The 16,458-nt window shown below is 42.2% G+C and overlaps 1 protein-coding gene across 9 annotated transcripts in view; it reads right to left on the bottom strand.

Annotated features, from left to right (window-relative positions):
• The window catches only part of SMARCA2 (SWI/SNF related BAF chromatin remodeling complex subunit ATPase 2), a 191,667-nt gene that overhangs the window by 18,058 nt on the left and 157,151 nt on the right, over positions 1 to 16,458 (bottom strand). For 7 of the 9 annotated variants that reach the window (XM_068553918.1, XM_068553912.1, XM_068553921.1 and 4 more), the window contains 3 exons: positions 15,388 to 15,605; positions 7,611 to 7,730; positions 7,429 to 7,482 (listed from right to left, as the gene is read on the bottom strand). In XM_068553918.1, coding sequence (XP_068410019.1) covers positions 7,429 to 7,482; positions 7,611 to 7,730; positions 15,388 to 15,605 — 392 coding nt within the window. The remainder of the gene's footprint in view (positions 1 to 7,428; positions 7,483 to 7,610; positions 7,731 to 15,387; positions 15,606 to 16,458) is intronic. The other 2 variants (XM_068553919.1, XM_068553920.1) reach the window with 2 other exon arrangements.

Here is a 16,458-nt window from a genome sequence, read left to right as displayed (position 1 = left end):
CGCAACAAGAGAGGCCGCGATAGTGAGAGGCCTGCGTACCGCGATGAAGAGTGGCCCCCGCTTGCCACAACTAGAGAAAGCCCTCGCACAGAAATGAAGACCCAACACAGCCAAAAATAAATAAATAAATAAATAAATTTTAAAAAGAAAAGATGACTACTATCTTAAAAAAAATAAAATAAAATAAAAAATAAAGGCTCCGTGGCTTAATATTCCCATCTCACTTCCTTTATTCCCCCTGCTAAGAACCAAGGGCCTGAGCTGAAGGAGGACTTGGACGCCACGTAAGGAAGTCTTCTCGTGGTCCCATTGGAACCATCTCCGTTCAAACACCTCGGTCTGGATTTCGAAGCCCTCCTCAGCTCCTTCTCTGTAAACTCTGATTGTACTGCTGACTTGACTCTTCTGGTCAGAATAGCCTCTCTCCTGTGTACCCCCAAGTACCATGGCCAATCCCCCCTTTATCACAAATTTCAAGTCTCCAGGCTTGACCCACCTCTCACTCCATGGTTAGAACGTTCTCTATCCTTTTCTCCCTTCAAATATTCCATTATCCATTCAGGATCAAGAATCCTTCTTCCAAAAAAAAATGGAAGAAGTTTTCCTCAATATTAAACCAACTTTCCTCAATATTAAACAACTCCCGGTACCTTGCTGCTCAGAACTTAATTCTATGCATGCTGTTTTTTTTTCTCTCCTCCACAGAGTGCGGGAACACTTTACATGCAGTCAAAACCCCTCCCCCATCTCTATCAGAGGGGACAGTTCTGATGGTGACCCTGGGCAGGAAAAGTCAGGTGGTCCTGGAGGACATCCAGCTTTTATATAACCTACAAAATGCACTGAGGTAGCAGGACCACTTGCTAATGTTGCTATGGTAACTTATTTTTCCCCTAAATTAAAGGTTAAAAACAAAAAGGTAAATAAGAAAAAGGAAGTGAAGCAGCCTGACAGAGTTTTGAATTCTTGGCATTTCTTTCTCAAACTTAAGCTGCACAAATGCTTTTTCATTATACCTTTTCAAATACTTGTTTTTCACTGCCAGGAAGTTTTTTTTTTTTTTAGTACAGAACAATGGACTAATTGTACAATGGTTTGCAAAAGGTGTTCCGTTTCTGTTGAAATGCTTATCCTTGCCCCCAAGGTATTTTCCATTATGTCATTTTACACATTTAAGGCCTAAGTATAAATTGTTACCTCAAAGTGTGCTGTTTGCCATGACAAAAGTGATACCTGTCCCCCTCCTCCAAAATGGTCTGATTTCATACAACGATCTATCACAATGAGAAACGTGACCCTGATAAGACGTTAAGGTGTTGGGGGCGAGGAGAATAACCTAAAATACAAATATACAGGAACCCACTGCACTTAATAGAGTTTACAGGTGCTGGTGGGCAAACACATTTCCGCTCCACAGAGACGAAAGGGCAAAGGGACACCTGGCTATGTTGTCATGGTGTATGAGATGGAAAAGCCCTACATGCCACTATGTTAATGGTGGTTTGCAAACCCTGCATGTACAGCTTACACACACATACACACACACACACACACACACACACACACGAGATCTGCTTTGCTATGCTTCATCTGGGAACCAATTTTTCTCCCATTACCTCCACAAACCGAATGGCAAGAATTTCACCTCTATACTACTGTGACTTTAAAATGATGACTACAGACATTATAAATATCACATAAATATCAGCTCTACCTTTGATTACAGTTTAGGTAGAGCTGGAAGAGTGCATAAGACTGTAATACTAGCTTAGAAACCTATTCCTTTAAAATGCTGGCCAGTATGTCTTTCATAATATTGGTTGAGAGTCTTTTTTTTGTTTTTTTTGGCTGCTTTATGATTTGTCTTTTTACCTGCCAAAGCTGATCTGTTGACAAGAACTCCTAATGGATACTCCTGGAAAAGTGATCTTAACTAAAGCTGACATAGGTTTTGTTTATGTTAGTTAATGAATATAAAAATGTGGTTATCTTGCCTCCTTAAGAAAATGACGTCATGATTTACAACACCCATTTGTAGTTGGAAACGTTTTACAGAAAATTATTACAGTCCTAAAGGAATCAAACATAGGAAATCATTTTGGGAAAAAAACCCATAAAAATTGGGTCAGCATTGGAGGGCAGTAGGTGAATACATGTCTTTTTTTTCAGGGTCAGATTCCTATAGGGTTTAATAAATACCATTTCAAAATGCACTTAGACCTGAGGAGCACCCTGCATATCTAGAAAGCCCCCAGAAACCTGAGCCAGTCACAGAATAGGTGTCAGAGTACCCGCACTCTGCATTCTCTACTGAGGTCTCTCATCTGAGTCTTACTGAGTATTGACTGACAATACTGACAATTCCTAACAAGCTTGGAAATCTGACTTCCCAGCTTCTTGAAGCATATAGGATGTAATAGCAAAACAGAATGGGATGTGGGTTGACTTGCTTTTGATATGGGATGGATAGCTGTAAAAATCACCCCAAGGGTTGTGTTAAGGACTAGGTATCTAATGTGCCTGAGTTATCAACCAAAATGAGGTTACATCAGGTTTATGCAAGGTAAATGCCCCCATGTTAGGAGGCTTAAAGGGCTTGCTCAGCTCAATAAGAAAAGCAGCCAGGCTTTAACAACAGTCTTCAATGTAATCACACTCTGATGTATGGTTTTCCTGTTGGTTATCTACTCTAGGCTGGAATATGGATAAAGATATATATATATTTTATATGTACACGTAAAGATGTTCATCACAGCAATATTTAAAATAATTTAAGGCAGCCAAAATGTTAAACAATTGGGGGAAGAAAACAAGTAACGGAATGCTAGAACCTAAAATTATGTATTTTTAAAGTATGTGCCTTAAAAAACAGAAAAAATGCTCATTATGACATTCAATGGGAAAAAAAAACCAAAAAAACAAAACCCCACAGGATATCAAATTGTAAATGCAATACACATTCAACTAGGTTTTTAAAAGGGCATGAACTAAGGACCAGAAGGAGAAATGCCAGAGCATAAATAAACATTAATAATAAGGTACTCTTGTTCAACAAAATGAAGATTTACAATCTAATGTAATTTGGAACCATACTGTCATCCATAAATAAAGTAGGCCTCAAACACTTTTATGGGTTACCTTCTTTGAAAACATGCTATAAGTCAAAAATCTAATTTGATTTTTCCCAGAAAAATGTCATCCGAGGGCATATGACCGACCTTTATTTATATCACCATAAACAGCACAGTTCATCAACGGGCACCTTTTAACTCTCCCATATAAAGCCAAATAAATAGAATAATAGAACAATAATTCCATACATTTTTTATTTACTATATTACAACCAACAGAATCTACTGTATGAAGTTCCTATTTACTCCTTCAGAATTCTCTCATTGAACTTATGACTGCAAATCAGAGGTGATCACCTGGACATGAGATTCAGGGAGTATTGTTTATTTACTTGTTTATTTAGACAAGCATTTTGAGGAGACGACTGAGAAGACTTATCATCTATCACCTGACTTTTTAGAAATATTGACTCGGGATGCCTAGATTCTTCTCCTCTTTTTCTCACTCGACACTTCAGCAGAGCAGGTAGAGGCACAGAATCCTAAGTGTCTACCTGTCTCAATGTGATAGACACAATGGTCACGCCGTTTCATCAGCTTTTGTCACCTCATCTTGGAGACCCGGAAGTGACTCAGAGGATGCCTTCCTTTCAAACGGTAAGGACACACCTTCCCTTCCACTGAATGTTCTGTCCTTCGGTCTTTCCCCGGGTCTCTAACTTCGTAATGTTAAAAAAAGGCTTCAGAGCTTTTGGCTGAATTGTGATCAAACTCAAAATCACAAAGCTTTTGCAGGCAAACAAAATCAACTGCCTCTCCACCTGAGCTGCAAATCCCAAATGTCACTTTGTCAAAGGGGTGTGTGTGTCGTAGCAGGCACCCTGAGTGCTGCTTTTTCCTATAATGGCCGTTTTAGGAAATTCTTAAGGAAGACATATGAGGTATGATTCTAAAGGAACACGGCAGATATTTTTCCCATGAATACACACGAACATTTATGCCCAAATAACTGCCCTCTTTCAGAGCAATCCATTTCTAAATCAAAAGACAGAGAGTGGTTACGAAGACAGTTTATCAGCCCTGTAAGAAAATCAGTTTTGCTGTTTCCAGCTGGGACTGCTTCCCCTCCCTCAGAGAGAGGTCATTTATGCTGGCTGTCGTGAAGCTTTGAGAGGCAGAGACCCTGGGCTCCTGGGCCAGGCTGATGCTGGAAGCCTCGGGGAGGCTTTCTGTGCCTCAGAAAGCAGATGGACCACGTTTATTTGTGGGCTGCCCACCTGCTGTACGTGGGTAAAATTGGCTGAGCATCATTAATAAGTGTCAAGTCACTAGGAGTCAAAGCAGCTTATTCCAGTACACATCTGAAAGTATCAATACTTTTAAGAAGGACAAAATAAAGTTCTAGAATCCACATTTCCCTGAGCTGATTCTCTCTGGACTAAGTGCAACTTCTGAGCTCTAAGTCAGCATTTCCCGATATGTGCTCCATGAAACATGAGCTTAATGGATTATTAATAGTGTTCCCTGAAAAGGGGGCTTCACTGGTCAAATGAGTTTGGGGAATGCTGGGTTAGACAAAGTTCAGCAGGCTACTTTACACAGAACTTCCCAGAGCCTCTAACCACGCTGGGAATTCTCCAAGAAGCTCCAGGACTAGAGTTTGAGGACCACACTCTGGGGAAGCATCACCCTGGACATCAGCTGAGGTTCTGACTCCCCCACGCTGCTAGTACACAAGATAGACTGCCAACCCTGTCACTGAGCCCTAAGTATCCAAACAGAATAGATGAAGAAAGGCTCTTCACCTACAACTAAGATTCTCTAAGTGTATCCACTTGGTCACACCTGTATTTCATGGCAATTCCTCTGTAACCTAATTAAATGCAAAGGGGCTTGAGCCTGAGATCCGGTCACAGCCTCCCTCCCCCACTTAAAGAAATGCCGAATGTCTGGTGCCGATGTTGCTAAAACTAAATTTTGACTATAAGAGCTTCTTAGCCGGTCCTGAAGGGACAGTCAACACTAACAACATAATCACGACATTAAGGGCTGTTAATAGCCATGGAGGGAATTTAGATTTCCTGGGATGGAGTATGTAGGGCTGGGTACCACATGCCACCTTTCTTTTCAGCCATATTTCTGTAAAATGTAAATTTCACTTACCACTCAGATTCACTTACCGCTCAGGACAGAGAACCAGGAGTTATCCTTAAAAAGTTCTCCTCCATCTCTCACATCTGGTCTGCCCTAAGTCCTGTCAATCATACCTCTCTCTGAGTACTTGTTCTCTCGCCTTCATCCCCATCGCCATGTCCAATGCTATGCCCCTCTTCCCCTGCACCTGAAGACCCAGTCATACTGAGAGACGTGTGGTCTCTAGAAGGGGTCCTGCTTTTCCATACCTCCTCCCTGGCTGCCTACACACATGGGTCTCAGCACCTTGGCTGCCTCCGCCCACCCCCCACCCCCCCGCCATCTGCTTGGGGGATTTCTACTCCTCCCACAAGCCACCGACTGACTTTGCTTTCCCCCTTCCTACCCTCCCACTTGGCATGTACACTTGATTCATACCGTAGATGTGCATTATTCCTTCATATAACTCTTTCCAACTATGCTTTAAGGCATTCCATTTTACTCATTCCCCCCCACCCCGCCCCCCATTCTCAATACTTACACAGAGACTGACACATAGAAAATGCTCAGTGCTTTTGAACACATGGAGGGATTTTTTTAAAAGAATGTTTAAAAATTAATCATAAGGCAAGCTCTGAACAACATGTCTTAAACTCGGGTTTCTGGGGAGAAGAAGCATATGTGACAGTATGGGACCAGACAGACTCTGCAGAGTCCTGAGGAAGCAAACATCAAGCCCCTTCTATGCCTCTGGAAGTTGCAGCTTAAATGTGTCTTCAGTAAAAGGATTTATCTGGATCCTAACTACATATGGTCATATCGTCCCCTCAGAAAGCCGAGGCTTGACACTGGGGGCTCTTAATACCCTTTAAAGTTATTAATCCACTTGTCATGGTCACATGATTATTTTGATGGAAGAGGGGATATGGGGTGAAGGAGCTTATGCCTGTCCTTGTTCACTGCGCTGGGCGTTTAGCCTATATCATGCCTTTTAGACCATAAAGCCTCCTTTCTACATGGTTGAGTTGGAAAGATTTACCCTGTTAGTTCATTATTTCAAGCCCCAAAAAGTCAAGTGTTTCTTGTTTCAGTTCCGAAATTCGAATCCAGACTGAGTTCTTTCTCGTAATGGCAAAAACAGAACACCATTCTTGATGCCTCTTAGTACACAGTATGGCTTGTGTGTCTGGCTTCCAGGATTGCTCACTGTTTACAATAAGAAATACCCAAAACTGACAACCTTGCCCACCAGTTTCGCCTCCGCACAGATACGGGTGGGTACCAATCACCCCCACGTTTAATCTCCCTATATAAAAGGGAAGGCCACAACTGGTGATGGTATTTATTCTGAAATAGAGGACACAGCTTCAATTCTTTTGCCTCCTGGCCCTAGACTGGATCCTATACTAGTGGGGAAAGAAGTGCCATAAAGGATGTCATTGAGTCAATTGACAAAAGTAGGATATGGATGGCAAAGTACTGTATCGATATTTTTTTTAAAGTACAGGCTGACCAAAAGGGGGAAAGAAATGTTATTTTCAGTATACTAATAACAACTCCTAACCCTGGCAAATCATGCACATCCCTCTTTCCTTCTCAACATCATCTCAGTCTCGCAAAACCTCTAGGAAAAAAACACTTCTGCTTTCCACTCGACAGAAGCAGAGGCACACAAAGGTTAAACAAGCTGCCCGAGGATGCTTAAGACCGTACACGACAGGTAAGCCCAGAAGCCACGCCTTGAACCCCACCTGGTGCGCAGACCCTCTGCACACGTGACTGACTCCACAACGTCAGACAGGGTAGGCACGCGCACGCGGCACCCCAGGTGCTTCTCAGTAAGCTTCACGACCAAGACAGCATGGAGTTAAGCGGCCCGTGGGACGTAAGACAAGCTGCGCTGAAAGTGGCGGGGGGAAGCAACAGAAACCCATGGCCGAGTGATGCTGGGGGGACCGTCCTGCTCAGCGGTGGCTCCTGATGCCTCTGTAAGGAGTGCAGTTACAGGATGGACACGCCCAAATTAAAACACAGCACAAAAACTTCAAAAGCCAGGACAGGTGTTTGAGAATATCTGTGCCTCCATCTCCCACTCCAAGGAGGGGTGGTCAGGAGGCCACTGGAGAAATTTGCTTCCAAAGGCCGAGTCTTTAGGAATCAGTCTGTTTGGTGGACCAAGGGATACCTGTATTTAGAGACCCGGGAATACAAGACAGATCCTGACCTGTTTCCTTCTATTTCCAACTGAGAATTACTGGGCACCTTCTCCACGTTACACCTGTGGTAGAGTAGAAAGAACACTAGAGTCAGAAGACCTGGGTCCTCGTCCCAACCCGGCTCCTTCCTCTTAGGTTGGTGACCTCGGGTAATTCATTTCACGCTCCAAGCCTCAGTCTCCTCACCTACCTGCCTTGCCAACCTCGGGGGACTGTTGGGAAGATTACTGGGGACGTTTCCTGCTTCTCCCGAACGCGTAAATGCCTGTTACTCTGTCTCATTTCCCTCCACACGTTTCCATCCGTCGTTCTAGAAGCAGTGGAGGACAGGCAGCGTTTGCATGGCGGGGGTAGGGGGTGACCTTAGGAATGTAGCTTCAGCCTATCCGAGTCTAGCTGCTCACTTGTAAAGTGGGGATAATACTCACCTCAGGAAATGGCTGTGAACCCTCAACAGGATACTGTGCTTTGTTACAGCAGCCAGCACACACAGGGTGCACCGAACCACAGCCTAACCTGGTTTCTGAACACCATCTAGGTAGTCAGCTCTCCTTCCCAGACCTCCATTCTTTTCCAACAGATCACCAAGTTAATGGTCTTCAACTGGAAATGACAACCACCACATGAGGTCTCTGGCCCTTCTCCAGGCCTCTAGGGAAGCCTCTTCTTATTAAGGATTTTGCAACTGCACCGCTGGCGTTCCTCTGTGTGGTGGCAGAGACGCGGCTGAGAGGTGTGTCGCGCCCTGGGAGATCCCTCCATCCCCTCCAGGCCAAGACGGTGCCATCGGTATACACAGCCCACATCTGGCCACTTACACATCCTTCCTCAGAGACCTTACCCACCATGCCCTGGGAGAGCGGGAGACACTACAGGAGGCGCAAAGCATAAACCCAGGAGTGGCGAGGCGAAAAGTACAGGCGATATTGGAAAAGCAGAGAATCGGGTGGAATGTCTGACATACCAGGGAGAGTTGCACGTTAGAAGATGAAGTTGGGAAGGTCCTGGGGCCAGGTTGTGGAAGACTATCTTTCCCACGGTAAGAAGTCTGGTCGCTATCGGGTAGGCAATGAGAAGTTACTGGAAGTTCTTAAGTAACCACTGACAAGAGGGGGATCCATGAATCAGAGGCAGGAGGAGAAGCAGGCAGCATACAGCCGTCCAGGCACGGCCAGCGATGATGGTAAGGACCTGATACAGACAGCGGGTGAGGACACGGAAGGGGTGGGGGGTCTGGGAGAGATGCTGAGGAAACTGTATGTAAGGGCGTGTTAGGAATAAGGCACAGAATTGGGACCACTTTTCTCCCAACACACTGGGGACCCTGAGTTGATGACGGTGTTAACCAATGGGATACCGAAGCTGAAATAGACCGTGTTGTCTCAGAATGTGTGATAGTGAAGAGCATTCTGTAGCCATGTTACAGGACATACTGCAAATACTTTGGAGAGAGACGTGGGCATGGTTCTATGATCTGACACTAACGGAGATTACACCTCATCGGGGAAGGAAGGCTCTGATCAAAGGAAATTCCAACAGAATGCTTTCGAATGATTCTGATAAGGAGTATGTGGGGACAGACCTACACGGCTCAGCAATCTGACTGAAAAAAAGTACAAACACAACAAAAAAGCATATTAAATGATGGTACGGATTTGGCTTTCAAAATGTATGTTACTACAAATCAGTTTTAAAAAGACAGTGTGAACACTGGTGTGATTAGTCCATCTTAGATGGAAGACTCAGGATGATGACAACTGAGGGAAAGCCTTCGACATCATAAATACCTAAATAGGCTTCAGGTAAAGCACTTTGGGGAGATAATATTGGAATAAGAAAAGGCAACTTTTAAAAGTAAGAGCCCATCCCTTCTGGAATATGGCTTGACTATATGTGGGCCTTTAAGACAGTAGCTCAGTCTTACTCAAAACGAGGGAAATGCTACCATTGACTTTCCATCTGTATATAGGAATTTGTGTACAGGAATTAAACAAGTCCACTTAGTCCTTAGGTTTGCAGTATTCCCAAGTCCTTAGAAAGGACTATAATGTAATGGCGTAAAATGCCAGCTCTCTTTTCCCGGGTAAATGCAGTGATAATGATATATATATATCATATATATATAAATATATATATGATATATATATATATTTTCCCCCCCAAAAGAGACCATAAACTCAAGATAATGTTATTATATTCTTATATAAGGGGCTCACGTGACCCCGCCTTCCCTGAATCCCCCAGGCCACCTGCCTGTTCAGTACTATCAGGGCTATCTCCTCTACCGCATGGCGAGCTAGCGGAGGTAAGTACCGTGAGTTTTTTTTTACCCTCTGGCCCTCAGGGCTGGAAAGAAGGGGGGAATAATGCAATTAATATTTCCAGGATCAATGAATGATTTTCTACAATGTGGGGAGAGCTAAGATTCAGAAGAAGCTGAGGCCTTCCACCATTCCTAGGGAAGTCATCAGTGTTTCTTAAAATGAGGGGCAAGAAGAAGACAGTCTAGCCTCCGGGAAGAGAGCAGAGCCTGAAGGGCATCAGGTATCAGGGAGGAAGGAGCCGTCTGGCCACGCCTGGCTGCCCCACCGTGTGCCAGGGTCAGGCAGGTCTCTCACGCCTCCATCCTCAGAGCCGCACCTGAAGTCCAGACCCTCTGCAGACAGCGGGGCCCATGCTCGCAGTACACTCCTGCTAGCCTTCACACAACTGTCAGAGGGGGAGGAGGCAGTGATAACCTCCTCATATTCTGTTTCCAGACTCTTCGGGAACATGAACAACGCTCAGATTTGAAAAGCGAGGCATACTAAATGCTGAACAAAAGCTACTGATAGGAGAGTCGATAGAGCATATCAAGAAGCTTCAAATGAGTTCAAGTGTCCAGTTGCAAACTAATTACATCCTGAAAGTGTGTAGATTGCTTTTGCTAATGATGTTTAAGAAATCACAGAGAATAGAAATGGAATCAGAAGACTAAATGTCCCACTTTCAAAAGGAGAAGGGAAACTCCAGACGGCTGTGCTTGATGTGGACCTTTGGTCAAAATTTAGAGGAAATTATTCAGATGCCACAGGGCTACAGAGAGAAGATAAATAACATCATTAAGTACCGGTAGGGGGTCCCTTAGAAAAAGCCATGGCAAGCTAACCTCATTTCATTCTTTTGGCAGGGTTTCTAGGTTGATGGATTGGAGAGGCCACAAACACGGTATATCTTGGTTTTAGCTTTTTTTGATAACCTTGAGAAAGGATAGATGAATGTGGGTGATATGATAGCATGGTCATGTGAGTTCACAGACGGTTCACCAACTTTAAAGATTACTGATTAATAAATTCACGTCAACCTTAAGTGATTTTCAGGGGCATGTTATAGAAGACCTGTCCTTTGCCCTTTAGAAGTTCCTTCACAATAGCTTATAGCAAATCTTCGGATGACAACAACTTAGGAAAACAAGTAAACGTGGTTTTGTTTTGTTTTTAAAAAAAAGGCATAAAATAATCAGTGTTACATCAATAGACTAGAATGGTGGTACAAAAATCAGTAAGATGAAACTATATAAGAATAAGTCGATACAGGATAAAAAAAAAAAATCAGAGGTTTAGCTGAAAGCTAACCTTGGCAGCATTCACGTGAGAAAAGAACTGTGTGTATGTTTTGCAGGAGAGGGAGTTTTTCAAGAAGTCGTGTTTTCAATGTGAGTTAACTCTGAGTCAAGGTTGGTGAAAAATGTTAACACGCTCCTGAGTTATGTTAACAGAATTTTGGTGTCCAGAATAAGGAGGTTCACCATCCTGCAATTAGCTGCCATCGGAATACCTCTGGAGTTCTGGGTGCTATGTTTTCAATGGGACACTAAGAAAGTAAAATGTGTCTAAGGGTGGGGTGGGGTTGGGTGGGGGGGGACCGGGATGGCTGGAAGTCCAGGCATCACTCAGATAGCAAAGTGAGGTGTTACAAACCCAAGGAGAATGTCCTGAGGCAGATACGTTTATGAATATTTTAAAGGACATTTCTCGGAATGAGAACAGATTGACTCTTGTCGTGTTTCGAGCTGTCCTTTGGTGTCGCGAACGGCTTCCTGACGCAGTGAGCTAACGCTGGGCATGTCCACACAAGGTTAGATGATGGTCTGCTAGAGGCGATGCAGGAGGACACATCTGGGAAACCGGACCGGGGAGAGCTAAAACCCCTTCTAACACTAAGAATCCCCCCTAGGAATCTATCTCCCTCCTTATCCAAGTAACTATAAGCCATGTCTCTAGACTTGGAATAGCTCCACCAGACCCAGACCCTGCTTTTTCACCATCACCATCTCTTCACAGGGGCAATTTTAAAGGATACAGATGCAAATTAGGATGAATCCCTTTTCCAAGAAAAAAAAGATCTTAGGTTAAATATTATATAAAGGGAGAATATAATTTTAAAAGCCTTCTACATAAGCATGCTTAACAAATCAAAACAAAGCCTTCCAATAATACTTCATATCAAGTTTTCTATTTGGAGAAATAAAATGGTGGGAACGGTAACAACAGATCAGTGCTACCTCTAGTAGAGATCACCACAGAAAAATTTTACATTTGTGAATCACACAGAATTATTGGCTCTCGGTGTGGGGAAGAGGGGGTCACATTTTTTAAAGGCATCCCCCTAAAAAAAATTAGGACTGGCACTGAAAACGAAGGCAATAAATAGACACAAATTATCCTAGTTCTTTTTAAACAATAAAAATACATCTGTCCCAGAATCATGCAAGAACTTTGAAAAAAAAAAAACTGTCTCATAAGAGCTAATTAATTCTTATGTATCAGTTAAATATAGATGGCAGTTCTTATTTAATACATTGCTAATGTACACGACTGTCAGAGCTGTAACATTTGACTGAGGTGATGGGAAGGAGGTTAGTCCAGGTGGTACTTCTTTCACAGGTAGGTTGAGTTACTATATTAGTCACTGACTTTACTGGTGCAAAAATCTCAACACATGGAGAAGTACATTTCTCAGCAGCATTTTCTAAAACCAACCAAAAATATGATGTATCTAATTAAGGCCCTCCTAATTTGAGTACCTCCTACTTGAGCACCAAATTTGGTAAGAGACATAAAAAACATAAACTGAGTAAGTGCTTTTTTTCTAGAGGATCACTAACACGAAATATACATGGAACATGTAGCAGTGGAGAATTTAGAACATACTTCCCAGAAGTACCTAAACGTGGACAGTAATAGAATGGGCCTTACCAGGGTACTTTAAGGAAAAGTAAAACAAATAAATAAAACCAGAGAAAGGGGGAAAACAAACAAACGATTCAGTGCCCGCAGGTTGAAATATTTAAATAGCCTCTCCCTATAGTACAAGCAAAGACATGCTCAGTCATCATTCCCAGTGAAGCTGTGTTTTCTGGTTTTGGAAATAACAACATGAAAACCGTATGAGCAAGGACATTTTCTTTATAGTGCTCAGAGCTCCATTCGCCTACCTGATTTGCTATAAATTGTCTGAAAGGCTGATTATTAATAATTAAACTGTTCAAAGAGCTCTATGAACTCATCAAACCTTCCTAACGCCTCTAGAGGCAGGTACAGTAATCATTCCATTTTGTGGACTCGGAAACTGAGGATCAGGGAGGTTAAGTAAATTGCCCAGCTGCCCCACACGTAGTAAATGGTAGAGACAGGATTCAAATGCAGGTAGTTAAACCAAGACAAGAGCTGATACTACTGTGCTATGCTTAGCTGAGGTTAAAGAGACCTAACTTCAGACTACTCTGTATTTGGGGGTGGCTTCTGGAAAAGTCATCAGCCCATAGCCCTGTGCGCCAGGAAATCACAAACCTAAAAGGCTATGGAGCCAGCAGGTGATATAAAGGAGTGAAGTGGGCCAGGTGCGAAAAACACGATGATAAATGGCAACTGACACTCCATGTTGGAGGGACGATGGTGACCGATCGGGATGGTGGCCGCCTAGAGCAGACAGTCTGCAATGGGTTGGGGTATGGGTTCCATTCCTACTGTTACCTTAGGGAAGGCTAGGTAGAGTGCTGCCAGATTTTTAGGTTTTTCAAAAAAAGGGGGGAGGGGGGAAACCCTGACGTTGTTATAAGAACTCTCTCCAGCTTTATGTGTTTGCTTAAAAAAAAAAAAAGGGAAAAAAAAAAGAAAGAGAAACATGAAATAAAACCATGTGTTGGCAGTACGTGGTCCACTGGCTGGTGACTTCTTTTACACCATTAAAGGAGGAGAGAGCCACCACCTGGCATAAAAGGCCTCGCTTCCAAACCTCCAAGGACTTTCTTGGCTCTTCTCAATGTTACAGCAGCCCTAGTAGGCTCACTCAACAGGCTCACTCAGCAGGTAATGAACACAATGCCTGTTAGATATCAAGGCACACCTGGTCAAAGCCACAGACATTTTCATTCTCCCGGGACAAAGGCAAGAAGTTAGAGGTATGTGCAGAGTGATACTCTCTGCTTATTTTTCTCTACACCAGGGGCTGATAAAATAAGGTGTAACTGTCCAACCTGGCTTCCTGGAAACTACTCCTGCTTCCAGCCAATCCACCAGTACAGCTGGGGAGGAACAGAAACATGACAGAGAGAATTACTGACTCTGGGTTTACAAGGAAGTTTGCATGTTCATCTGGGCAAAGAATGATCTCATGGCCAAATTTTCCTTCCTAGATTACTGTCATTCCCCTGTGTCAATGAACAGCTTATCCAAACCTAATGTAATGGGGCTGCCCTTTGTGGCCACTTTAGAATTCTCAAACGGAATGACTTTAAAAAAAAAAAAAAAAAAAAAGGAAAATAATAGTGAAAATAGTAAGCAGGGAACCTGAGAGAGCTGGTAGGTAGAGAGAAGCAAGAAATTCTGACCCTTCCACATGCATCTGCTCCTATGTCCCTTTCACCATTTTTGAAGTCTTTATATTTTCTCTAAGGAGCTATCAGTAAAACCCCATGGTTGAAAGTTTCTTGCTTTTTATACTACTTAATCTTCATGATGAGGTTTTCTTCCTCGTATGAAGACATGCAACTAAAATTACCATGAAGAACTAAAAGCACAACTTAAGTTATTTATAGTAAACAATTCCAGTTATATAGAGCAACACCAGTTAATGTCAAGAATTTTTGGTAACGAAAAATTGATTCACGCCACTACGTAACTTAGAGGAAAAAAAACTTCAATTTTTCAACTGAAATGAGATGTCATCTTCCTATTAAAACTGCATCACGTGATTACTGAGTAGAAATCATATCAACTAACCAAAATGTAGCCTAACTAGTTTATCGACTATATAGGGCTGCCTGACACCCTAGAACATCTTTACTTCGGTTTTCAAATAATTGTTTATTGTTTAAAAATGGCCTGGGGATAGTGTCCAGTACAGATTTCTCAAAGTTCACATTCAAAAGTTCAATGAAAAAGAGGGAATTTGCTGAAAAACCATCCTGTCTAGGTAGGGTTATGAGAAAGAGGGAGATGGCTTGAACAAGTGCTCAAGGAAAGAAGGAACGGTATTTTTGATGGAAGCATCAGTTTGGCTTAAAACAAAGTCCTAGCATGAATATTTACCTTAAATACGTGATAGGACTCTTTTTCTCCTCTAACACCTCAATCCAAAGGTATAATTTCACTCTCCATCCAATCCTTCCACATCAGTGATGGTATTTTGGAAATCCTTAAGAACCCTTCTCCAGCTTAGGTTTTTTTTCTTTTTTTCTTTAATTTTGTCATCTAAACTCCTATTTCCAAATACCTTAAATAACACCTGGTAAAATATCACACAAAATATCAAGGGCAGCCTCTCTGAATAGAGTACAAGTTTACTGATGCCTCTGGAGCAAAAACCATCAAACAGGAGGTAGAAAGGGCCTGGAACCCAGCATACACCTTAACAAATCTTGCTCTGAGGCAGCGTTACCTGTGGTCTTGATGAAGATGATGGAGGTGAAGGAATGAAACGCTCACCTGTCTTTGTAGTTTATCACAGTATCAATGATAGCGTTCATCTGCTTTGTCAGTTTAGGGGGATTTGGTGACAGTTTCTCAGCTGGAGGGCGACCTCTCCTCTTCTTGGCCTTTTCCACATCTTCTTTTGCAGGATCTTTATCCACATTTCTTCGTCTTTTTCGCTTCTTAAGCCGTACTTCCTCTTCCATTTCTTCCAAATTGCCGTCTTCAATGGCCTGTTAATAGGGAATGAAGGAGAAAAATTCAAGACAAGAGAATACCGAAAAGAAAATAATTTACATAAGTAGAATAAAATGAAACTAACAACAACAACAAAAAAAGTAAAAGTTAACAGTAATCAGTGAAGTAAGAAGAAAAAATAGAAGACCACCATATTGGATAAATGCATCTTTAACCCAAGTCTATTTCATGAGCAAAATATGTGAAGGCCCGAAACACTAATAGCAAAGAATGTGACAAATATGAAAAGATCTATACATTTAAGTGTTTGAAAATAACTAAAACCAAATGACATTTCAGCTCAATATAAGAAAAAGACCTTTATTGTCTCATTACTGTAGAAGGTAAAAGGTAAACCAAAAAAAGGGGTGAGTAAAGAAAAAATTTCCCTAAGACTACATCCTTACAATCATATAAGCTTTGATCTTCTCTTCTTTGAGGTTTAACATCAATTTATTCGTGATTCACAACATAAAATCAAAATTCCATCCAGATTTTCTTCTAACGTAGCAATTAGTAAACAAGGAAACGGGAAGTACAAAGCCACATTCCTGGGTAAACGCACTTAAATCATCCAGATCAAGAACACACACACAAACAAAAAACACTTTTTTCCAATTACCTGCAAACGCTTGCTTTAAACCAGAGCCAGCAGCACTAATGCAGAGAGATAATAAAATAGCTATAAAAACAACCAGGTATAAAGAGAAACCTGTTCATAAACGGCTAAAAGATCCATGTGACAGACCCAGAAGTTTAAACTTTTTTTTCCCCCTAGTAAATCTCAAAACTTAAGAAGAATAAAGGGAAAAAAAAACAAAAACAAAAACTGCAAAGAAAAAAACAACA

The sequence above is a fragment of the Eschrichtius robustus genome, chromosome 10, assembly GCF_028021215.1.
Source record: "Eschrichtius robustus isolate mEscRob2 chromosome 10, mEscRob2.pri, whole genome shotgun sequence".
Taxonomy (NCBI): domain Eukaryota; kingdom Metazoa; phylum Chordata; class Mammalia; order Artiodactyla; family Eschrichtiidae; genus Eschrichtius; species Eschrichtius robustus.
The sequence above is the reverse complement of the archived record's forward strand: the minus strand, read 5'-3'. Positions and strand labels throughout refer to the sequence as shown.